Source organism: Procambarus clarkii, chromosome 7 (assembly GCF_040958095.1).
Source record: "Procambarus clarkii isolate CNS0578487 chromosome 7, FALCON_Pclarkii_2.0, whole genome shotgun sequence".
NCBI lineage: Eukaryota > Metazoa > Arthropoda > Malacostraca > Decapoda > Cambaridae > Procambarus > Procambarus clarkii.
In genome coordinates, this window is record NC_091156.1 from 9,983,117 (window position 1) to 10,006,915 (window position 23,799).

The following is a 23,799-nucleotide window of genomic DNA, read 5'->3' on the forward strand; positions in this document are numbered from 1 at the left end:
ATCGAGTTATGTCATACAGTAAACACTTCCTATCTCTTTGTCAGGGAACTTAAGTGGCATTAATGATTCTGTCTTCCAGACCTTCCGCTACAAATTTGTTGAGCATAGGTTTTCGTAAACGAGTCTTGAAGGTAATGATTTTATTTGCCGATATGCGAGCTTCAGGATGCGCTACATTACAATGATTAATAAGCAAAGGCTTTATTATTATTATTATTATTATTATTATTATTATTATTATTATTATTATTATTATTATTATTATTATTATTATTATTATTATTATAGAATATTTGGAGCAGGAGGGTTATCTTGAGATGATTTCGGGGCTTTTTAGTGTCCCCGCGGCCCGGTTGGCCGGGTGGGATCGAACGTCCCGTGTCTCCTCATACTCACGCCTTAACCGTTGGGTTGTTGTTGTTTAAGATTCAGCTACTGGGAACAAAAAGTTCCAAGTAGCACGGGCTATGGTGAGCCCGTAGTGGACTTACCTGGCACAGGAGCGGGGCAAGTAGCACGGGCTATGGTGAGCCCGTAGTGGACTTACCTGGCACAGGAACGGGGCTGTAACTTGGATAAACCGTTGGACCACGATGTCCTTTAAATACGTGCATCTAAGGTGATCCAGGGCGTTGGCGCGATGCCCGTCCTGCTCCAAATATTTTCTCATAGAAATATATCACGTTGTGGTGATTTATTTTTACGTACTCTTATTATTATATTCGCGAATACAGTTGCCTTTGGGTTTTATTGGCACTGCCCTTATTATTCCCTTCACCTAAACACATCTGGCCAATAGATGGGCTGTCTTAATGTCACCGTATAGCTAGTCTTTGACCTCCAAAGTTCACAGTGGGTCACAAGTTCACAGTTGGTCAGAATGTGTAACACAATTAAGCATTGATTCAATCATAGACTCAAGTTTATGATAGAATTTGATTTTCAAGTCTTTCACACAAGTTTTAAGGACATGTATGGGACATGTGAGGGCTATAATCTTTATTCCGAACAGTCGAATTAAATAATGAAAGTAAAAAATCTAGATTTTTTGTAAGTTCATAGTTTTTTCACTCAAGCAAAAAATAAATAGTTTCTGGGCCTTCAGTTTCAAGAGAGTCTCTGGAGCACATTATGTGGTGCCAGGGAATGTGTGCGTTACGCCTCCCACACTGTGATTTCTTCCCACCACGTCTTGTTGAAAATATGGAATCACCTTGAAGACTGGTCTTCAGAAATCAATCACTAATCTCCCATACAAATGACGATACTAAGAATTGTGACTGGAATGAAATATATACATGAGAAGACGCAATACGCAATAACTAAATATCTTTGTTCTCACTCAACATTGAACGAGGAATTCCCGTTTCACCTTTTTGGGTCCCGTTTGGGAAATACAAGCTGCTTAGTAATTGGGTATAAGAAAGTTTCCTTCCACATGGTGTCTGTGTCTGTGTCCTTAACTAGTCACAGGTAAGGTGGCGGTCTACGATGTGAGGTGTTTTTCCTCACGCGAGAGTCATCGTATGCGATGATTTTATTACGATTAGTTTTAGCTTTTTTAATTTTTAATTGGGAATCAGATTGAGGGTATTCAGATGCTAAACCAGATTCTTGATATTTCTGTATGCTTAACCAGGATTCGACAGAGTGCAATTCCTCATCTTGAGGCATTCTTGGAGTACTGGTATTTCTTCGGGAAACACCAGCCGTACTAACACATGCTCCCGAGTCATTTGTGGATGCCCTGAGTTCCTGGGCACTGTGTTCTTCCTCAGCGTTTTCGCGTCTCCTCTCCTCATCCGCCTTGTCGCTGGCAGCATCGCGGGGCACGTCTCTAACTACACCAGGTGGTTGGGGTCTGTGTTCTGTATCCGAGGACTTCGCTGTTGAGGGCAGTGTGGCCATTAGGTTCTGATCTATCGATACGTTGTCGGCAGTGCTTGTCTTTGCTGTGGTATTTACCCTAAGAATATTTGTTTCTGTACTGCTGCTTTGCATTAGGTCCTGTGCATCCTTGTATTTCACTTCTAAAGCCTGAGACTGCTGCCTCCCTCCTGGTGTACACGTTAAACTTTCGGTGTCGGTCTGGTTGCTTGGTGTCGCCATACATAGCCTAGATATCTTATTCTCTTCTGTGTTGTCATCCAGCATCAGACCTGTTATCTTCATTATGATCTCCTCAGTAGGCTCTACTCCTACTTCATCATAATAACATGTATTATTAACGATGTCAACATCTTCCACTTTCTGACAACTTTCCTCAACACCGCGATTCTCTGCACCCATTAATATGGTGTCAACTGGGCTGTCAGTTCTGCACTCTTTAATACCATTATTTTGGGTTTGTGGTGTTGCAATGTCTATCATACTAAGAATCAGTCTTTGGTCTGTTATCTTATTGTTTGTTGGTGATTCAGCAGATTGCGTAGTTGCGTCAGTGTTACTGTTTTCATGCATATCGCCAGTCATAGTGCCTGGTACTATACTCTGTCGTTCATCGGTGTCTTTAACAACACCATCTTGCAAGATAGTTTTGATGTCATGAATTGTCTCCTGTTCACCATGTGCAACTGCCACAGTACTCGGCTTGACATCCTGACCGCCATGCTCTGGTTCTGCAGCACCTTGTGTGACAACCTGGCCGCCATGCAGTGCTTCTGCAGCACCTTGTGTGTCAACCTGGCCGCCATGCAATGCTTCTGCAGCACCTTGTGTGTCAACCTGGCCGCCATGCAATGCTTCTGCAGCACCTTGTGTGACAACCTGGTCGCCATGCAGTGCTTCTGCAGCACCTTGTGTGACAACCTGGCCGCCATGCAGTGCTTCTGCAGCACCTTGTGTGACAACCTGGCCGCCATGCAGTGCTTCTGCAGCACCTTGTGTGACAACCTGGTCGCCATGCAGTGCTTCTGCAGCACCTTGTGTGACAACCTGGCCGCCATGCAGTGCTTCTGCAGCACCTTGTGTGACAACCTGGCCGCCATGCAATGCTTCTGCAGCACCTTGTGTGACAACCTGGCCGCCATGCAGTGCTTCTGCAGCACCTTGTGTGGACATCAGCGGTTTCATCTCAGCTGGCTTCGGACGCTCTACATTGACATCACCGGGCACTTCCTCGTCTTTCCTCCTGTTGAGCCTTCTCCTCCGGTACCAGAGTCCAGCTTTTGCGGCGAACAACACCAGGAGGATGATGACGACAGTAATGGTGGTGCCAACGGAGATGTCTCCTGAAAGTGGAGGGTCGTCTGTCCCTCCTATTGGGGCAGACGTTGCGGTCATCTTTCCGTTTGTAGTGTAAATTATCTCTCTCACTGCTGGGTAGGTCACTTCTCCCTCTGCTGGGTAAAACATATTATGCCTGTGAAATCTCACTGTAAAGAACTACAGTGTAATTAAAAATACATAGTTTTAGTCATGTTATTCAACTCAGAACTTGTAGAGCTTTATTATTGCAATCAACTGACATGGTAATTAATACTGACAAAAATAGTGATCATATGTAAGTGTGTGTAATTACCGGTGAAGCAGTTGAAGCTGACGTCCACCAGGTGGCCGCGAGACACATGAACGTACACTTGGTAGAAGTGTGTTGCATCCACCTGGTCGAACCTCACGGCGTCCGCATCATCAATTTCAACCTCGAGTCGTCCGTCGTTCACCGCGAAGGAGATGAAAGTCCAGTTTTTGAGAGACAGCTGCCGGGACTCCTCTTTGGGCAGCCTTACCTGCTGCTCGCGCTGGAAACCCGAAGCTCCTTCACTGTTGGTAATACTCTTGAGAGTCAGTACAGCGGACTCTCCACTTTTTTGAAACTTTAGAAATGCAACAGGAGTGGTGTCTGAGAGCTCGAACCCAAAGGAGAACTCTTGCCAATCAGCGACAGGATGTCTAAGAGCGATCTTATGTACTTCAGACAACGGGAAGGAGGGCGACCAATCCTCGACGTCTGTGCCATTCAGGAGAATCCATGAGCATTCTGTAAGGTGCAACGGGAGCCAGACTGTTATACGTCGACCAACAGGGCATGACTGCCGGAGGGTCTCGTCACACTGAGGTACTCGCCTCACCATACACCAATCAATACATCATAAATTCAATTGTTTAATTTATGTCGAATGAATTACAAAAAAATATATTAATCAATCTTGTGTATTATTATATTTAATAGTAGTAGAAGAAGTAGTAGTAGTATTTACATTATCATTATTAGTATATCTAGTCTTATTATTTTTATTTTTATAGTTGTTAATATTATGTCATGTGGATGCAGTGACCCCACGCAGTGAAAGACACTTTCTGAAGCCTCTGCAATAAGTGTTGAGACGGTTGCAACCAAGATAGTAGATATGTTTAGCAACCAAGATAGTAGATACGTTTAGCAACCAAGATAGTAGATATGTTTAGCAACCAAGATAGTAGATACGTTTAGCAACCAAGATAGTAGATACGTTTAGCTAACAAAGTCAACAATACCGCCTAGTAAATGAGATCCTAGGTCAAGGCTGAGTCAGACCTCATGATTATGTTCTTTCTAAAGATTGCGAACAGTCAATACTTTTGAAGTATATTTTTTGATACCGTGAACATATGCTGATAAGATAACTCTAACCCGTCACTCCTGCGGCTAAGACTTCAGCTGCCTTGTTCACAAGTAATTTGTTCATCACTGCTTATCACTACAAAGTCAGAGATAACATTGCCAGAGTGTAGTCGTGTGTGCTGCACACACTGTACTTGTGCCCAGTACACGATAGCACTTATACTGCACACACAGGATGTGCTAGAGTTCAGACTCATCAATCATCGAAATCGGTGTCTTGTGATAAATCCTGGTTTCTGCTTGTATAACGCTTCATTTAATTTGTTCACCGGAGCCGGTCGGCCGAGCGGACAGCACGCTGGACTTGTGATCCTGTGGTCCTGGGTTCGATCCCAGGCGCCGGGGAGAAAGAATGGGCTGAGTTTCTTTCACCCTATGCCCCTGTTATCTAGCAGTAAAATAGGTACCTGGGTGTTAGTCAGCTGTCACGGGCTGCTTCCTGGGGGTGGAGGCCTGGTCGAGGACCGGGCCGCGGGGACACTAAAGCCCCGAAATCATCTCAAGATAACCTCAAGATAAGGGAGACCGGGGTATTGAACTCAAGAGCTGTAAAATACGAGGCTGTAGCTAGCGTGGTGCAGAGGAAGTATGAAACTTTACATCAGCTGAGATGATAGTCTCATAGTGTCTGGGACCATTCAGCCACAGCTCCTGCAATGATCCTTGTGATAGAGATTAGATAAGATACCCCTCGCCTCCTGCCAAGAGCACGCTTCGTTAGAGAAAACTGTCCACGAAGAGCATAGACACTTCAGACTCACTTGTAGGTAGACCTGACGATGCCACGGCCGAAGCTGCCACCAAACACACTAACATAAGTCCTGGTAACTGCATTACCGCCCAGCCTCGTCGCCAGCAATGTTGCCGCCACAGCACTGGTACCCGGGATGTGCACACCACCTCACCCGCTGTGGGCAACTAACTGTTCGCTTATCTAATCGATGGTTTTGCCGTCGCAGTTGACACACGAGTCAGCACCGCTCCTGTGCCAGGTAAGTCCACTACGGGCTCACCATAGCCCGTGTTATTTGCCCCGCTCCTGTGCCAGGTAAGTTACGGGCTCACTTATTATTATTGCTACTTGGAACTTATTCGTGAACGAATTACTTGGAACGGGCCCGTGCTACTTGGAACTTATTCCGAGTAGCTGAATCTATAACAACGTCGCTGTCCAGGCTAGGCTATAATGTTGACAAGGTGTTTCAGTGTTGTATTTAGTGTTGTATGATTCGTCGAGATGTATGGATGTTATGATCAATGTTATCGATGAAAATATGGTGTTGAAAACTTTTTCAGAAGAGAGATAAATAATAAATTTTAGATAAATACTAAATAAGATAAAAAAAAACAGGTATTTTCGGATGTGTGATAAAATAAGAACATATGAAAGCTGAGGAAAGCCTATTGGCCAATGCAAAGCCGCTCCTATTTATACTTAACCTCACCCTATCGTATATTCGTCTAACCTACGATTAAAACTATACGTTTATTATGTTACCTTGGAACGTTTTATATTTATTTACTTTTTTATTTATATATATATATATATATATATATATATATATATATATATATATATATATATATATATATATATACAACAGTTCTTACATTCTCGTACAGCCACTAGCACGCATAGAGTTTCGGGCAGGTCCTTAATCCTAATTTTTCCCGGAATACGAACCGCCAAATCGTTTAACAACCAGGTACCCATTTTACTGTTGAGGCAAACAGAGGCTACAGTTAAGAATTTGCGCCCAGTGAATCCTCCCCCCCCCCCCCCCGGCCAGGATACGAACTCAGGACAAAGCGCTCGCGGAACCCCAGGCGAGTGTCATACCACTATGCAGCCCGTCCTCCAAACAAAGACCAACAAGTGATTCCATGCAACCGCCAAATCCCCGGTTTATGAATGAAAAAAGGTTTACATACAACTGATAACTGTTGACATTCGAACACTTCCGGTGTTCGGAAGTGTTCGAAACACTTTTTCACTTCCGGAACAAGTGTTTCGCTGACGAATTTTGTTCGAACACAACGCTGTAAATGCTTCACCCACGTACTACAAATACAAATAATCGCCAACAGAACCTAAACACCTAACCTAAGCCTATATATGCACAATATACTAATATATTATAATATTAATTTATATTTGAATTCTTTTTTTGAATGAACAGCATGTAAAAATTTATGAATGCGTCTATGGGGTCGACCGCTGGATGTAATGGACTTGAGTCGAGTACGGGTTGCACTACGTCACGGGGACGTGTTCCATAAGTCAAGAAACCTATTTCCAAACTGACATTTACTCAGGTCTTATATGAATGTAACCTTATTCAGTTTGTATCTATTGTTTTGTGTTATAGTTCATACTGATAAATTTAGCACCCTATCACTGTAGCCCTTCCATTTATTTGTATATTTCAGAGCCTCGATTTATGACAATTTGACTCGTTCTCTTTCAGTATTTGTCAAATGAACTTTTACAACCATTTTTCGATTTACAGCTTTCCAGTCTGATTTACGTAATGTTTTTATTTTAATATATAAATGTATGAAATTTAGAATTAATTATTTGTGTTCCATTTTCTTTTGATGGTATCCAGGAAGGGCGCCAAACCCTAAGCGACCTCCCTCAGTGTTTACGTTATCATTGTGGACACTCACACGTCTCGCCCTCATTTATTTTATATTTACAGCTGTAGAACTTTAGTAACCCCCTCGACAAACTTTACTGGAAAGGGTCCGTCAAGTGATAGTTGCTTCTCAAAACAAAACCATCAGTTTAGAGATGGAACAATTTCTAAATCGATTTTATGCATCAAAATGGTCTGTATTACGTAGTATCAGCTCTCGGCCTGACACTTACGACTGTGAATAACTGTTAAGAACTCTAACGGTGTAAGAGCAAGTGATAAATATGTGACCCCCCATTAAATGCTGCAAAGGTTACGAAAGACACATTAGGCTTTTAACAAGATTAAGACTTTTTAATTGTTTAGATTCAACATCATGAAGACAGCTTCTTGATGCTTGTAAGCATAAAGACTGTAATTATTTGAGGACCTAAATGAAAAGGCAAAGAGTCATGTGTGAAAAGCTCTACAAGTAACACTTCCCCCGCGCCAAGCCTCAACACCGATGGTTAGTACATGGTAGTACAGTACAACAGCATGGTTAGTACGACTGACTTGTACTTGCTTTGTTACCTTCTTCATTCGTAAATTTCGGACATAAATTTAATGTTATGAAAGCATCGATTTTAATTTACGTCGTCTATTTAAGTCCATATTTCCAGAAAGCATCCCAGACGCAAATATAAGGGGGGGGGGGGGGAAGAGTAAATAAATCATATCCCCACTTTACTCTTGCCTTTTCAATGTAAATATCTCTTTATTAATATTTCATTATATGCGAAGTGAGTTGCGTGGTGACCGCCGGCCAGGTCGGACGTTCCTGAGGTCTCTTCGCTCCTGGCTAGTGTTTACGTTGGGTGATTGCTTGTTTGCCCTGCTGGTGGTAGTTTGCCACTGACAGGGTGACGTTCGACTTAGCCATAGGGACGTCTCGCCTTCCAATGAAGAGGACGTTGTCGGCTGGTCTCGCGTTTACGGTGCCGGTGGACCATTCGTTGGTTGGTGTCGCCCTGGTGGACGTGCTACATGTGCAGCTGTCGGACCTGGTGGGCATCCAGCTGCTTCAGGGCCACCGTGCTGTGGTCAAGTTCCGCCTCCAGGCTGCCTTTCAGGCGTTTTTCGAGCGGTGTGAGGGGCGTGTTTTCCCTCTCCCTGATTCAGCTGGCTCCGTTAAGGTGGTGAATTTTAGTGTCACCTTGATGTCTGTGACGGTGCATGGTGCTCCCTTCGAATTTCAGGACGACTTTTTAACCTCCTGTTTTGAACGATTTGGGACAGTGTTAAGTGTTCGTTGGAACAAGGTCGTTGCCGGGCACTGTGTTGGTATACTTGACGGCTCCCGCACCCTGACGATGTCGCTGTAGTGTAGTGTACCGTCGTCGATGTCCGTGTTGGGCTACACGCTCCGCTGCCAGTACCGGGGTCAACCGCGCACCTGTTATTGGTGTGGTTACGAGGGTCATCTGGCTGCTGCGTGCGACGTGGGAGCAACTGGTCGGGTGCATGTTCTTCGTGCGGAGGATTTTCCGCCCCTGTTACGTTCGGACGGTTCTGAGGGCGGAGTGGGTGCTGTGCCTGAGGCGCCTGATTGCCTGTCTGCTGCTCCGCCTGTTGAGGCGAGTTCTACGGCGACACGTCAGGTGACTGCTGTGGCCCCTGGGGTTGTTGAGCCGGTGTGTGTGGGTGTCGGGCCGTCGCCTGCGCTACGTGTAGTGAAGGGTGTCCCGGTAGAGGTCCATGTCCCGCCCCCGCCTGTGGGTGTGATACCGGCTCCCGGGGACGCGGGTTCTGCTGTTTTGGAGGGGGTGCTTCGGCAAGGTGCCGCCTGGTGGCCAGGTGCCCGATGACACGTGGGTGATTTGGGAGGCGTACTGCTTGCGCTTTCCGATATACAAGTTCCCAGAAAAGTATTAGTTCACGTCTGATCAGCTGCCGCCGTGACTTCGTCGCCCCGCCCTACAGTGTGGGGAGTCTCCCTCTAACGTCGCCCTCTGTGTTCGTCGCCACTCCTCTCTCTACGACCCGTCACATCTAACACTTTTGACTTGCTTCTCCTCCTTAACGTCAACGCATCTCCCTACATTTGTCCTGGTGCAGTCATCGGGAGGGTAAACCCTTCATGCAAACTGCACCTATTCTCGAGAAGAAGAAGATATGCGAAGTTCTTGTTTTCAGTTAACTTTTGTCATACTTCTCTGAAATTTTGTATATTGTATAGTACGATGCAACAACCTAAATGGGAAGATAAAGCTAAGAATAATAGTTGATGTTTGGACTAGTGTTGGGATTAAGTCCTATCAACCTCTGTAACGTTATTAAGGTCACCAGATTTGCTTACTGATCAGCCAGAAGGGAAGGGAACCATCACAAGAAAGCGCCAAATCATTACGTCTATATAGTACTGGGAAGTGGGTCTGGATAAGGATTTGGGATTGGACGGAGGGGAAGGAATGGTGCCCAACCCGTTGGATGGTCGAGGATTGAACCTGCATGAAGCGAATGAATGAATGAATTTTCAAGGGAAAGCGCCAAGCCATTACTACTATATAGCACTTAGAAGAAGTCAGGATAAGGGTTTGAGATGAGACCAGGAGAAGGAATGGTGCTCAACCACTTGGACGGTCGGGGATTGAGCGCCGATCTGCGTGAAGCGAGACCGTCGCTCTACCGTCCAGAAAGTTTGTGTATAAAAAGTCTATGTACAAAAGACTTACTAGGTACATAGTCCAGGACTAAGGAAAACTCTGTATAAACCCGAGAAACGGAGTATTCCACTAAGTATAACTCTCGGGGTTTAGTATTAACTCCGCTTGTTGTGAATCCTTGTATCTTTTTTTTCGAACATTTATACATTGCCGCGGGGACGCTAAGCCCCGGAAGTACCTCAAGGTAAGGTAACTATTAGCATGTCCTAGGCTCAGAGTACTTCATTTGTCACTATTAAACTACATCTACTAATCTCTTGCCCATTTTAAAAGCCTAGTTATGCCCCATCTCCGTTGTTAAGACTTGCTCCAGACATTCAGGTATGGCAGGTGATAAATACCAGACAGTAGCTGGAGCGCTCCATAATACAAAATTATGATTTGTGAGAAAATCCGTAACAAGGGTTCGAACCTATGCGGTGGGTGTTCCATCGCACACTCTTTTAGCGACTAGAACACGACATGGTATAGGGGTTACAACCAGGAGTTCTACTGAATACACAAGGATTTCCTGAGGATTCTACTGAAGACGGAACAGGATTTTCACACAATCCCGCCATGCACTCTGGCTCTGTCCTCTAGGAATGTTCTACCTCTGAACATTCCTAGCTCTAAGTGGCTCTATTCTACCTCTTTCAATAAACAGAGAATAATCACACTAACGTGGCTGCATCAATGAGAAAACAATACAGTCAGTCAATACAGTCTTTTTCTCCTTGATGCACTCACGTTATGTAACACTGTAAAAGTGTTTGGGTTAGTTTATTTAAAATATATATAGAATATGAGTCACAGACGGATTTGGAAAGGCGCCAGTTGTCTGCCTGAGATCTCACACCTCAAAGCGTTAATGACCTCAAGTGACCTGAGGTCAGATCATGAGAATTTCACCTTGCTTCCGCTAAGCTCTTAATTGTAGTCTGGTAGCCTTCAAACAAGCCGACGTTTGAGGAGTGGCTTGGTAGTGCCGGAGGCTATCTACTTGTGGGCGGAGTTAGCTACTAGGTTCCCCAATATAAACTCGGAGAGCTATCCAGCATGAAGGATTAACAGACAGAGCAGCAGACGAGAGAGAGAAGACGTCCCTACCAGGGAGGCTGTCGGCCGGCAGGGGCGAGACAGTCTCTGTCAAGCTACAGACCCCCCCCCCCCCCCTCTCTATTCAACTTAGACTCCGTACTCGGTGAGTGAACATTAAGGTGACTTGGTCGTGTTTACATATGTTGTGTGATGATCAGGGGCAGTCAAGTTGTAGGGTTCTCGAATTCTTGGATGATGACTCACTTTGCATATTAAACTGGAACATTTTAATTGAATTGTTAAATTATGATACTTCATGGGAAATATAATTATGAATTTATTATTTAAATTGTGTTTAACTTTGTTCCCTAGAGCTTTGAGTTGAGGTGAGAAAGCCTCTGTGGTTACTGGTTTCATGGTGTAGAATGAGTACATGATAAAGATGGGAACTACTAATAATGATCTCTTGATAACATCATTTGAGAATTTTGTGATACAGACAAGTTCCATTCCTTGTCTTGTATGTAATGATCATGAATGGATGGTGGCAGCATTTCGTCTTCTACTATCTACTCTTCTACGTCTACTATCTACTCTTCTACTTCTACCTATCTGCACCTCTCCCTCCGCCCTTCTCTAAACTCTCACTTTCAACTAATGACCCTCCTCGCTCCTCCCACCTCCCTACCTCTCACCCCAAACCCTCACTAATTACTTCACTATTCATTTCTTTCCTCTCGTTTTCTCTTATACGTTTGTGGCAGTGATTATGTATTCTAGAATTCTCTCTAGAGTTTCGGGTAACTGATCAAGTGACGGCGCCTTGTAGTCGTAGCACCTAGGTAGTCAAATACCTAGGTTACAAGGTGTTGAACGAGAGAGGTTGCCTTAGGAACTCTGGAGGGTGCTCTAGAATAGTTAGCTAACTGGGGACGGGATAACGGACTAGAGAGAGCTGTTTCCCCCGGCCTCGTTAGTTAACTGGGGGGTGGAATAATGGACAAGATAGCGCTATTTCCCCCACCCCCCCGTTACAATGATGGCAGCGGTGTTGAACAATGTTTATGTTGGTGTTCTTTTGAACATTGTTCAGTCCCACGTGTCTTTTGCCGCTCAGGCGCTATCAGGGAGATCTTGACAGGTGTTTAATATTCGCGAGTTAGCGAACTTTTTTCAGGTTAGGAGATAGTGATTCTCTGGTGTTGTGTTTAGTGATTTTGTGAGTTTTGTGGTGTTCAGGGAATGTTCACCAGAACTTGCGTGTGTAGTGATTTATGTTAGTAATAAGATTTGGCGATTTGGGAACTTAGCGGTGTTGGTAGTGCAGGTCAGCTGAGTGTGACAGGTGACCTCGCATGTCCCACGGGGACACCCAGCCACCGCTGGTCTCCAGGTCAGTGGGGAGTGGCAGGTGTAGTTCTTAAGTAGTTTAAGTGTGGTTCTGCTCAGATTATTGCGATCGACTGTTTTACTCCATTTGAACGCAATAACCCGAGGTGTACTGGTATTGTACAGCATGCTAGTGTGGACTAGTGTGTCAGTAGACTTCACGTTGGGGACGCTCGACGTTAGATAGTCTGGTCACAGGGGTGACAACAGTTTGGGAGTTGTTTACCGGCGGAGAAGCTAGGGAAACACTCTGGGTCACGTAGGTGGCTGTAGGTTAAGGGTGGGAGTAATGGTTAATTATGTACTTAAGATTAGGAACGGTACAGTTAAGTTTAGGCTAGTGTTTTGTCTATTAGTGTTGATTTTTTTTTGTGACAAGTTAAAAGTAGTGATGACCTTATTCTCTCTTCTCTAACTTTACTCTGTTACTGTTTTATGTTCCACCAAGTCAATATCATTCAGAGTTAATTGAATTATTAAAAATTGAAGTGTAGTTGTTGCCAGGAGGAGAGCGGTATGATAGGACTGTGTAACCCTATACAAACGACAGGGTCACACAAACATCTTGGGAACACGTATTGTCGCCTTTCTGTTCATTTCACAGGTGGGAGCCAGAAGAGAGGAGAGACGCACATACTGAAGAGGGAGACGGCTGCCTTATACCACACTCACGGCTGTTCCTCACCACCACGACGACCAGCCCCTACCTGGATGTCAGGGCCACCACCACCACCACCACCCCAGGGGACCCCAAGATGCAGCCCTCTCGGTCGGTCAACATTGGTCTACCCAGTGGACCCCAAGACGGACGGACCCCAGTGGACCCCAAGACGGACGGACCCCCAGTGGACCCCAGGTCGTTCTGCAGACGACCCCAGACGACCCAGTAATGATGGAAGAGGAGCAACAACGACTCCAGTCTGTCCCACCAACATCGGTCTACCCAGGATGGACCCCAGGACGGACAGACCCCCAATGGACCCCAGGTCGCTTGTCAAAGACCCATGGGAGGAGGAAGAGAGAAGAAAGAAGAAAGAAGAGAGAAGAAAGAAGAGAGAAGAAAGAAGAGAGAAGAAAGAAGAAGATAAGCCAAGCTGAGACACGATACCTAGTGTCCCTTGCTGGTGTCAGCATTATTGCATGGAGCGTAATTGCAAGACAGGATCGTTTGCCTTGACTGGCCGCCCCTCCTACAAGCATGTTGCTCTGTTGAGTGATTCTTCCTGTGTCATGCGGACTTGATGTGGCTGTCAGAAGTAGCTCTCTGAAGGAGGCGTGCTGGAGCAACAGGGAGGAAGAAGAGTAGGATGGGATTTCTACTGTTGGCAACTATATGAAGGTCTCGAAACTTGTAGTCCCTATAGCTGTGAAGAACCCCAATATACGTCTCTCATGGTGACTGACGTAGGGCCAATTACAGATCAGCTGGGACAACCGAATTCCACGGTCCTGTGCTCAGTTCAAGTAGTAACGGCTTTCGGGTTGACCAAGTGTTGTTGTGCGTTAACGACGGAGAAGCGACGGAGGCAGTTGTGTTGAAGAAATGTGGTACAGGATTATCTACAAGACCAAGCAGTGACGTCGCCCAGCCAGAGACAATGGACGTCTGTCTACATATTTCATTTTTTAGAGTAGGATGATGTATATTTGTTTAGCTAGGATGTATTTTTTTTTTCGTTAATAAAGTTGTTGCACACAGCTAGCTTGCTTTAGCAGTGTTGCAAAAACTTTATTTCGGGGAGAAGGGGAGATGTAACACTGTAAAAGTGTTTGGGTTAGTTTATTTAAAATATATATAGAATATGAGTCACAGACGGATTTGGAAAGGCGCCAGTTGTCTGCCTGAGATCTCACACCTCAAAGCGTTAATGACCTCAAGTGACCTGAGGTCAGATCATGAGAATTTCACCTTGCTTCCGCTAAGCTCTTAATTGTAGTCTGGTAGCCTTCAAACAAGCCGACGTTTGAGGAGTGGCTTGGTAGTGCCGGAGGCTATCTACTTGTGGGCGGAGTTAGCTACTAGGTTCCCCAATATAAACTCGGAGAGCTATCCAGCATGAAGGATTAACAGACAGAGCAGCAGACGAGAGAGAGAAGACGTCCCTACCAGGGAGGCTGTCGGCCGGCAGGGGCGAGACAGTCTCTGTCAAGCTACAGACCCCCCCCCCCCCCTCTCTATTCAACTTAGACTCCGTACTCGGTGAGTGAACATTAAGGTGACTTGGTCGTGTTTACATATGTTGTGTGATGATCAGGGGCAGTCAAGTTGTAGGGTTCTCGAATTCTTGGATGATGACTCACTTTGCATATTAAACTGGAACATTTTAATTGAATTGTTAAATTATGATACTTCATGGGAAATATAATTATGAATTTATTATTTAAATTGTGTTTAACTTTGTTCCCTAGAGCTTTGAGTTGAGGTGAGAAAGCCTCTGTGGTTACTGGTTTCATGGTGTAGAATGAGTACATGATAAAGATGGGAACTACTAATAATGATCTCTTGATAACATCATTTGAGAATTTTGTGATACAGACAAGTTCCATTCCTTGTCTTGTATGTAATGATCATGAATGGATGGTGGCAGCATTTCGTCTTCTACTATCTACTCTTCTACGTCTACTATCTACTCTTCTACTTCTACCTATCTGCACCTCTCCCTCCGCCCTTCTCTAAACTCTCACTTTCAACTAATGACCCTCCTCGCTCCTCCCACCTCCCTACCTCTCACCCCAAACCCTCACTAATTACTTCACTATTCATTTCTTTCCTCTCGTTTTCTCTTATACGTTTGTGGCAGTGATTATGTATTCTAGAATTCTCTCTAGAGTTTCGGGTAACTGATCAAGTGACGGCGCCTTGTAGTCGTAGCACCTAGGTAGTCAAATACCTAGGTTACAAGGTGTTGAACGAGAGAGGTTGCCTTAGGAACTCTGGAGGGTGCTCTAGAATAGTTAGCTAACTGGGGACGGGATAACGGACTAGAGAGAGCTGTTTCCCCCGGCCTCGTTAGTTAACTGGGGGGTGGAATAATGGACAAGATAGCGCTATTTCCCCCACCCCCCCGTTACAGTTAGTGTGATTACTCTATATTATGATTTGTTTTAGATATATATATATATGGGCAACACAACATATCCACCAGAGAGTGTGACATAAGATCAGGTTAGGTTACCGTTACCTGTGGCAGGTGGCTACAAGTGACGAATCTCCCAATCCTGAGCAGTCCAGGATTGGACTGTGCTGTGCGAATAGGAACTGGGTCATAATCTCACACACTTCATTGTTGAATGTCAAGACATTATATTCAATCGATTTGGCGCTGTGCCATTCTCGTGTCTGAGAATGTCTCCATAATCCATGTAAAATTAGCTAGTGATTTTTTCTATATTATCTATCAGTTTATCATAGGTACTGTTAATCCGTATCCAACTTTTATCGGGTTGGAGACATTCGTCTGGAAAGGATAGTGAAACAGTCTGGGAAAAAGGAGGATTAGTGAAGTTTAGAATTACATCGTCCTCTCAGTCATCTCAGAATATTCTTTCACATCCAGTAGAACCACTCCAAGCTCAGGATTCTGTCACGCTTCTTCATCGGTAGTGTTGATTTTCTTGAGAGTTGATCAAGACTTGCTGTGGCTAGCAAGTAGCACGGATATTCCTCAATTCTATTAAAACCAGTGCATGTCGTCATCAGTCGACCTGGATAGATTGGTATTTGCTGCCGCCAGTTGGCTTTCTGGAGGATTATTATAGAGGTACTGGGGGCTATAAGCGACATTCTCTCTCTTGGTCGCCGCCACATTGGGATCCCTTATCCGGCACCGGTCGGCACATACGATGACGACCAACACAGCAAGAATCCCAGCGATACTCCAAGCCCATATGAAGTGTGAGCAAATATGGTCACTCCCGGACAGGCTGTGGTCTGAAGCAGCGAGGCAACCACAATCTTGGTTGGGATTACAGGTGCTGCTAGATATCACCGCTGTAACATAAACATAAGTAAACAGATCAGAACTCCTTTTCTCGCCATGCAGAACATGTGTACAATTAAATGCTAGTTTCAAAATGTGTGTTAACTGGCACACAAGTCAGAAGCTATTGTTTTTTTTATCGTAAATGGAAGAACAGAGGCATGAGATCCGCTGAGAGGCATGACATTCCTTTTGTGTCACTATTGAGAACTGATAAACCAAAGCTTATAATTAATAAGAATAATTAAAATATAATATAACGTGAACATTTATCCACTGATAATATATATTTTGCCCTTTGAAGAGCTTACACGGAGAGGTATACTAGTGCCTATATTGGTAAGAATTACCTGTACTGGTACTTACCTGCAGGTAGACAGGTGTGGAGGACAATGTAACTACGGGCCGGACATTCAAGCCACCAGTGCACGGTAGAGAAGTGGTGGCCAGGCAGACCCAGCGCCAGACTCCAGCAGACGTCGCCGTCGACATCAGACACTCTCAGACCAGTTGACCCCGGAGTGAGGACCAGAATGGTCTTGTGGAACCTGCTGAGGTACAGCACCATGGGAAGTCTGCGAGTTGTCTGATCGATGCTGTCTTTCGATACTTGAAACATCTGCCAGTAGGAATCAGTCTTGTGGGAGGAGGTAAAGAGGAATCTAATAGATGAGTACTTGAATGAATCATTGAAAGCGTGACTAACGAATTCGCTAGATTTCTCGACGAAGTCGCTAGTGTCGTTAAGAAAGCTGTTGAAGTTGTTATTATGATCGCTTGAAGAGTTGTCAACAGGTTGCTTGGTGTCGCTGAAGAACAGGTGGAGAGTGAAGTTGTCTAAAGGAAGCGTGGTGTGGAGGCTGAGGGTAATGATGGCGGAGGTGATGCCGGAAACCCTGCTGCTGCGAGACACGTCCAGCCTCGACCCGACAACCACCCTACAATCTGCCAACCATACCTGCATTGTCACAATCTTACCCCAACACCTGCATTGTCACTATCTTACCCCAACACCTGCATTGTCACAATCGTACTCCAACACCTGTATTATTACAATGTCAAACCTGCATTATTACAGACTTGCTTATACCATACAAGCTTTACAACCTACAGACATTCACTGTGTATATATGAACTTCAGTTATGCAACTTTATACAAAAATCAAGTATCACTTCTGGTAAAGGCCTCAAGCTTCACAAACTGCTCATAAAGCCTCCAGCTTCACAACAGCTAAATCAAGATGCACATCATTTCAGCCGCTGTATCCTCACAGTCCTTTAACGTTACTCATGATCTATACAAAATAAAGTCTGGATGTTACTATACGTTATATAGAAGAATAATTTGATGCGCTCGTTCGCTAGCAACATTGGCATTGATGTTTGCATTATATACAGCCTGGTACTGGTGAACGCACTCACCTGTGGATGTGACGTTGCTACTGGAGGAAGCGAAGACCCGGAAGACCAATAGGATCAGTGATATCACTGTTCTTCTCTCCGATCTCATGTTGGCTTTAGAGCGGCGTCGCCTCCTTGACCGTTGCTAGCCGTAGATGGCCTCGGGGCTGCTTGTTTGTGATTCTTGAAGCCCAATGGACCTACGACGATCTTTTGATATTTGTGCCAATTTCTCGTGAGTTCTGTCACGATTGGTGACCTTAGCTGCCGCCTGTGGATCAGTGATGGTACTAAAGAACTGTCTCTATGGCCTGGTACAAAATGATATGTGGTAGCCTCTGTTATTCTCAAGAGCCCTTCGGTGATCAAACTCAGTAGCGATGGGTTTGAGGGTCGTGTGGTTGCTGCCAGAGCCGCTGCAGGAGTGACGTGGGAGGCACCTGCGGAGACAGGCCAGATCCCGAAATCCTCTTCCTCTCCCCTCCCCCCTCTTCCTCTATCTCTTCCTGTGTGATGGTAAACACGAGCAGGATGTTGGTGTAGGAACCAGCCAACTATATCACTACACTTCTCATGGTTGCTAGAGCTGGCTCTCTACGTCCCTGTCACGTCAGAATCTTTGCTATGGGATCTGTCTCTTGGTAACATACACTCATCAACCTTTCTGGTGTGAGAGCTGTTTCCCAGTGTCCAGCTTCCGTCAGCAGCCCTGGTACAAGATCTGTCTCTTGGTATTTATTTAACTTACGGAAACATCTCTGCACTTCCTCATGACTTGGGATTTTGTTATTCAGTTATTGCTATTGTTACTTGTTTTTATCGTAATTTAATTTTGTCTTGAGATTTTCTTTCCTAGTATGAAAATATCACTATCCATCGTGGCCAGCGCTGACAGGTAGGAATAGCATGTTGCACAGACGGTGTCTATGGCAACAAGAGATATGACATGTTATCAGTGCCAGTGACTTATCAGTGTCACTTTTTGCCTCTTACCATTTCACGCAATCTTTAACCTTGTCGTCCTCCTTATGTCTTTCTGAATCTTCGTCATTAATAAACAAGAAAGTATCACAAATCAGACTCATCAGAGACGTCTCCCTCATTCATCTCAGAGTCTTCTTCTGAGGTTTGTGTTTCCCTTCTCCGTTTGGTTTCTAAGATGTTGTATCCGGGGTCTTCTTGTTTTCTTTTGGGGCACCTTTTCTCTTCAGTCATTTCCACATCGTCTTCGCAAGCGAGAACGTAGCAATTCTTCTCTGACTTGGAAATGCCCTCGATCTCCATTGGTATAAAAGAGGTTTGTGTATCATTACAAAATCTATGAGCTATAGGTGCAGCAGTCAGTAATCCAGGGACTATTTGTGTAACATTCGATAATTCAGGGACCATTTGTGTAACATTCGATAATCCAGGGACTATTTGTGTAACATTCGATAATTCAGGGACCGTTTGTGTAACATTCGATAATCCAGGGACTATTTGTGTAACATTCGATAATTCAGGGACCATTTGTATAGTTTGTGATTGCATTCCAGTGTTGATATTATCCTTCAAAGGTTTTGTTCTTTGTGATTGTGTCTTAGAGCTGGCATTATCCTTCAAAGGTTTCGTGCCTTGAGATTGTGTCCTATAGCTGGCGTTATCCTTTGTAGGTGCTTTACCTTGTGACTGTGTCCCAGAGCTGGCAGTATCCTGCAAAAGTGCTGTGCCTTGTGATTGTATCCCAGAGATGGTATTAATTTTCTCTGATGCTGTATCTGGGAAGTCTGTCCGAGGTTTGGCTTCATCCATCGCTGGTTCTGTATCGGTCCTGTAATGGCTGTTATCGTCACCTTGTTCTCTTTCACTTGTTGTAGGCTGCTTGTATGTGTGGGTCTTGGCTGTACGTGTTGAAGGTGGGATCAGAGTTAAGGAACCTCTCACATGTGGCTCTAAAGCGTTGGCACTCGAAGTTCCACTGGCTTTAGTTTGCTGCTGTTGTTGGGATCGTGTACGTTTAGGCAAGGCTCCACCACTCTGATCCCTCGCTGCGGGGTTGGATTCTGTGTCTTCTTTTGGAAAAGATGTTCCTTCGTCTTCATCGCCTGCTGCGCTTGACCAGCTGCCCGGTTCGGTATCGCAAGTATGGTGGAGGGTGTATTGGTCATTTTGCGAGTTTCTCGACATTGGTTGATGTATAGTGGAAAGTCGGTCACCGTGGCACTCTCCTACTGCAGTGACTTGCTGCCTACTATCGACAGCACAGTTATCATTTTGCATGGTATCCTGGGAACAACGTAAGGTATTTTGGTCGCCATTTTTTAAACCGTGGCCACCTTGGGCATGAACGCCGCAGCTGGCTTCAAGTGGCTGACACTCTGCGTCTTCCGCACTCTCCCTATCTCCAGCATCTAATTTAATCTTATTTTCCCCCTCTCCTATTGTTTTACACTTCTGTAATTGTTTGTGTTTTCTCCTCTTGCAGTACCAGAGGGCAGTGGTTGAGGCCAGGAGAGCCAAGAGGAAGCTCACCACAATACCCACAACGTGGATATGGTGGGCGTGTGTAGGCGGGGAGGTGGTGGTGGTGGCGCGCTGTGTACTGCCTGCACAAGATATAAGGACAGTAATGGTGAGTAGACAACCCGTTCTTTCGGTCTGCCACGCCTTACAAAATACAATAGTTTAGCCTAATCTCAAACGTACGAGCTCAAGCAACCCACCTAACCTATCGAAGCCGATGCATAGGAAAGTCAATTTTACGGTCATTTAATTTTGCCTAATACGTCGAATTTGTAGCGGATTGCTCGATTCCGTTAAAAAATGCGAGGTGTTAGGTGAGAGGCCAGGCTGTACTGGGACACAACAGTTACATCAACATAACTTTACAGACTTCGGCAATTAACATTGTAAATATACTCATGCAGCGGACTTCAGCCCCGATTCCTTTAACTCAATATTTATTACAATGCCAAACATTCCTGCCACGGCCACTAATTAGGCATACATATTTTGAACTTTATTAAAACTTATTAAAACTTATTAAAACTATTTCCTATCACTGTCTATTATTAACAAATTAAATATATGCATTTTTATACAAAAAAATTGCACCATTCTCGTAATCCAGTTCTGCAACACACTAAGAAAATCCAACCCTTCAGCATGCTACAAATCCATCCCTTCAGCATGCGAGGAATCTAATCATTTAACACATCAGGAATCCAATCCTCCAGCACGCTTAGGATCCAACCCTCCAAATCGTCGTGAATCCACCGCAAGTAATCATTATATCTATTTTATTAAGAATTCTGAGTCTGATGTTAGTCACACGTAAATATAATTATATTAAAGTAACTCGAATGTTAAACACGCTGGAATGTGTTTTATTCATTAATTAAGCAGCTTAGGGAGCGTACCTTGAGCACAGTCCATGCCAACGTCGATGTAGTTGCCGAGAAGAACATGGGTGAAAACCCGCTCGAAAGGCGTGGCGTCCACCAGGTGGAAGACGACCTGGAGGACGTCCTTCACTGCCACCGTGAGCTTCCCGTCTCTTACGGAGAGGGAGAGTAACGTCCAGGTTTCGAGGCGCAAGTGGAGGGACTCGGCCCTCGAGAGGTTCACCACCTCATCTTCATCGTCTCTTCGGTTGTTCAGTGTGAGAGCGACGGTGTCCTCGTTGGTGAAAGTCAGGGCCCCGATGGTGCTGCCGCTCCTTGTCTCAAATCCAAAAGAGAACGCCCGCCAGGGATTGCTAGGACTCTTGAGAAGGACATTGAGGGTGCTGATGAGCGGATAGGACACGGTGAAGTCCTCCGCCCGGCCGCCCAGCTCCTGAATCTTGCATCCTGTGTTGGAGACAATGTGAAAACATCCGTATTGTTTTCTTAGCTTTATAATCTATTACACAGAAATCACAATAGCGTGATGCATCAAATGAACAAATCTTGGTTTGTGTCTCGGAGAGGCTCCAGGATCCAAGTAAATTCAGTAGAATTTCTGGTTGCAATTCTTATTACCATGTCGTAGCTCAGTCGATTAAGGCAGCGTCTGGGATGCTCTCAGACGTAGGTTCGAATCCTCGTCACGGCCCTTGTGGATTTGTTCATAATCTATGTTACGGCAAACTTCTGCCCAACTCAATATCGCATCAAGAGATGTGCCCCAAATACACAGAGACCTCTGTGGTAGGCACTGTTTTATCCTTCTCTGTGACCAACCCATCCTCAGGTTTCATGAAGTTTCATATACGTATTATTGTAGAATAAAGTACCAAACAAGAAATCAGGATAGTAGTAGGTCCGCTATAGGTCTCAGGTCAGCCAATTCTGAATAACCTTGGCTAAATGTTCATTAATCCAGCAGCTGCCATTCCTGGCTACGAATTAAAATAACCTAAGACGTGACACAACTAATTATATTTATACTTTCCTCAAAGTTAATTTGCTCCGGTGTGTGTGGAATTACACCTTTCTAAATACTTCATTTCTGTACTGTAAATATATAATTGCCAAGAGAGCAAGACCCTATAACCTAGCCTACCGTAGGCCTAACGATACATACAAATTTAAATGCATAATAATATTATTTATATGAGAAACATCGTGTATTATTAGCGTACGAAATAATTGATGAATGCGTCGAAATAATTGATGAATGCGTCGAAATAATTGATGAATGCGTCGAAATAATTGATGAATGCGTCGAAATAATTGATGAATGCGTCGAAATAATTGATGAATGCGTCTTAAGAACAGCCGCAGCTTGGACGAGGGACCGTCTACACTTTTCAAATGCCTCTCTAACAACCATTTATAAATGAACAAATCCACAAGGGCCGTGACGAAGATTCGAACCTGCGTCCGGGAGCATCCCAGACACTGCCTTAACCATCTATATCCCTCATATGCTTCCCGAGCGCCACTCACACTCCTCATCCGCTTCCCTAACAGCCATCCTCACTCTCAGCTGTATCCCTACAGCTTCACACCATCCCCTCACATCCCCTCAGTTCTGTGACTCACCTGAGGGTAACCGTAACGCCTGAACCCTCATGGCTGCCGTCACCAGCCACGAACACCACAACACACCAGCGGTATGCATCACATACACGCACGCATATACACTCATAAATTTTGTGGGTGCGTGTGTGACTTGCGCACAGTCCTCAGCCTGGATTGATACTGAAGATAGAGAGTGGTTTTACGAGGGGTGGCGCTATCTTATCTGATCAACATTCTGAAGCGTCTAATGTTGTGCTCTCTCTGTCTCTGTCTCTCTGTCTCTCTCTCTCTCTCTCTCTCTCTCTCTCTCTCTCTCTCTCTCTCTCTCTCTCTCTCTCTCTCTCTCTCTCTCTCTCTCTCTCTCTCTCTCTCTCTCTCAACTATGAATGTAATTATATATAATGCACTAGAACGTTGATAAAAATATAGCTTTCAGATATACTTCTTTAGGGGTTTCGAATATATTTGTATCAGTATTTATATTACATCATATTTCTTTAATTTTTGAGTGTGTTAGTAGCTTGGTCTTCATGGAAAACGTAGACACATGATGAGCAATAGGAGTCCCTGAACTAGATTCTCAATAAAGGAACTTAATTCATTTAGAATATGGATAATATTCAAAATGCCTTTATTCACCTAACTGTGCGTGCAGGAATTGAGCTTTAGTACGTGGGTTCCTCCTCTCAGTAATGTATAAATTGCGGAATCTACTGATAGCTTTCATATATAAATTCGAATCTGTGAACGGAATCTGACTGTGTAAATCTGTGAATGAAGTCTGTATAAATCTGTGAATGGAGTCTAAGTATTTCAATCTGTGAACGAAGTCTGTGCTTGCATTTCTTACTCTGAACAAGTTCTTTCCATTACCTCTGCTGGACAATTTCATACATATATGAATATATATATGAAATAATAATATATATATAATATATATAATATATATACATATATTTCATACATATTTCCTGGACATACGGACAATTTCCACTGGTGCCAACTTGTGTGCATTTCTCGTTTGCATAAGAACCTCGTCTCTGTAAGCCATGTTTACACAGAGTATTATGTATATCG

At 44.4% G+C, this 23,799-nt stretch overlaps 2 protein-coding genes across 5 annotated transcripts; both read right to left on the reverse strand.

The window, feature by feature from the left end:
• Positions 1 to 984: 984 nt before the first annotated feature.
• On the reverse strand, positions 985 to 22,898 carry LOC123761346 (uncharacterized). Of its 4 annotated transcripts, none has more exons than XM_045747315.2 (4): positions 22,744 to 22,898; positions 21,136 to 21,567; positions 3,521 to 3,979; positions 985 to 3,338 (listed from the first exon to the last, which is right to left on the reverse strand). In XM_045747315.2, exons 1-4 carry the CDS (start codon positions 22,847 to 22,849, stop codon positions 1,468 to 1,470), a joined length of 2,868 nt encoding a protein of 955 aa, XP_045603271.2. In that variant the 5' UTR covers positions 22,850 to 22,898; the 3' UTR covers positions 985 to 1,467. The 4 variants fall into 4 exon arrangements, with proteins under 4 accessions (XP_045603271.2, XP_045603270.2, XP_045603272.2 ...); XM_045747314.2 differs by having other exon boundaries at positions 985 to 3,341; XM_045747316.2 differs by lacking the exons at positions 21,136 to 21,567; positions 22,744 to 22,898 and adding an exon at positions 17,759 to 18,805 and having other exon boundaries at positions 985 to 3,341.
• Positions 15,841 to 17,752, reverse strand: LOC123761347 (uncharacterized). The gene is made up of 2 exons (XM_045747318.2): positions 16,703 to 17,752; positions 15,841 to 16,347 (listed from the first exon to the last, which is right to left on the reverse strand). Exons 1-2 carry the CDS (start codon positions 17,298 to 17,300, stop codon positions 16,031 to 16,033), a joined length of 915 nt encoding a protein of 304 aa, XP_045603274.2. The 5' UTR covers positions 17,301 to 17,752; the 3' UTR covers positions 15,841 to 16,030.
• Positions 22,899 to 23,799: the final 901 nt, after the last annotated feature.

Coding starts and splice junctions, on each gene's coding strand:
- LOC123761347 (XM_045747318.2), bottom strand. CDS start 17,300: ATGCAGGTATGGTTGGCAGATTGTAGGGTGGTTGTCGGGTCGAGGCTG. Junction 16,348..16,702: donor CCACACCTGTCTACCTGCAG/GTAAGTACCAGT, acceptor TTTATGTTACAG/CGGTGATATCTAGCAGCACC.
- LOC123761346 (XM_045747314.2), bottom strand. CDS start 22,849: ATGAGTGTATATGCGTGCGTGTATGTGATGCATACCGCTGGTGTGTTG. Junction 3,980..21,135: donor TGGCATGGACTGTGCTCAAG/GTACGCTCCCTA, acceptor TGCACCTTACAG/AATGCTCATGGATTCTCCTG. Junction 3,342..3,520: donor CAGCTTCAACTGCTTCACCG/GTAATTACACAC, acceptor TGTTTTACCCAG/CAGAGGGAGAAGTGACCTAC.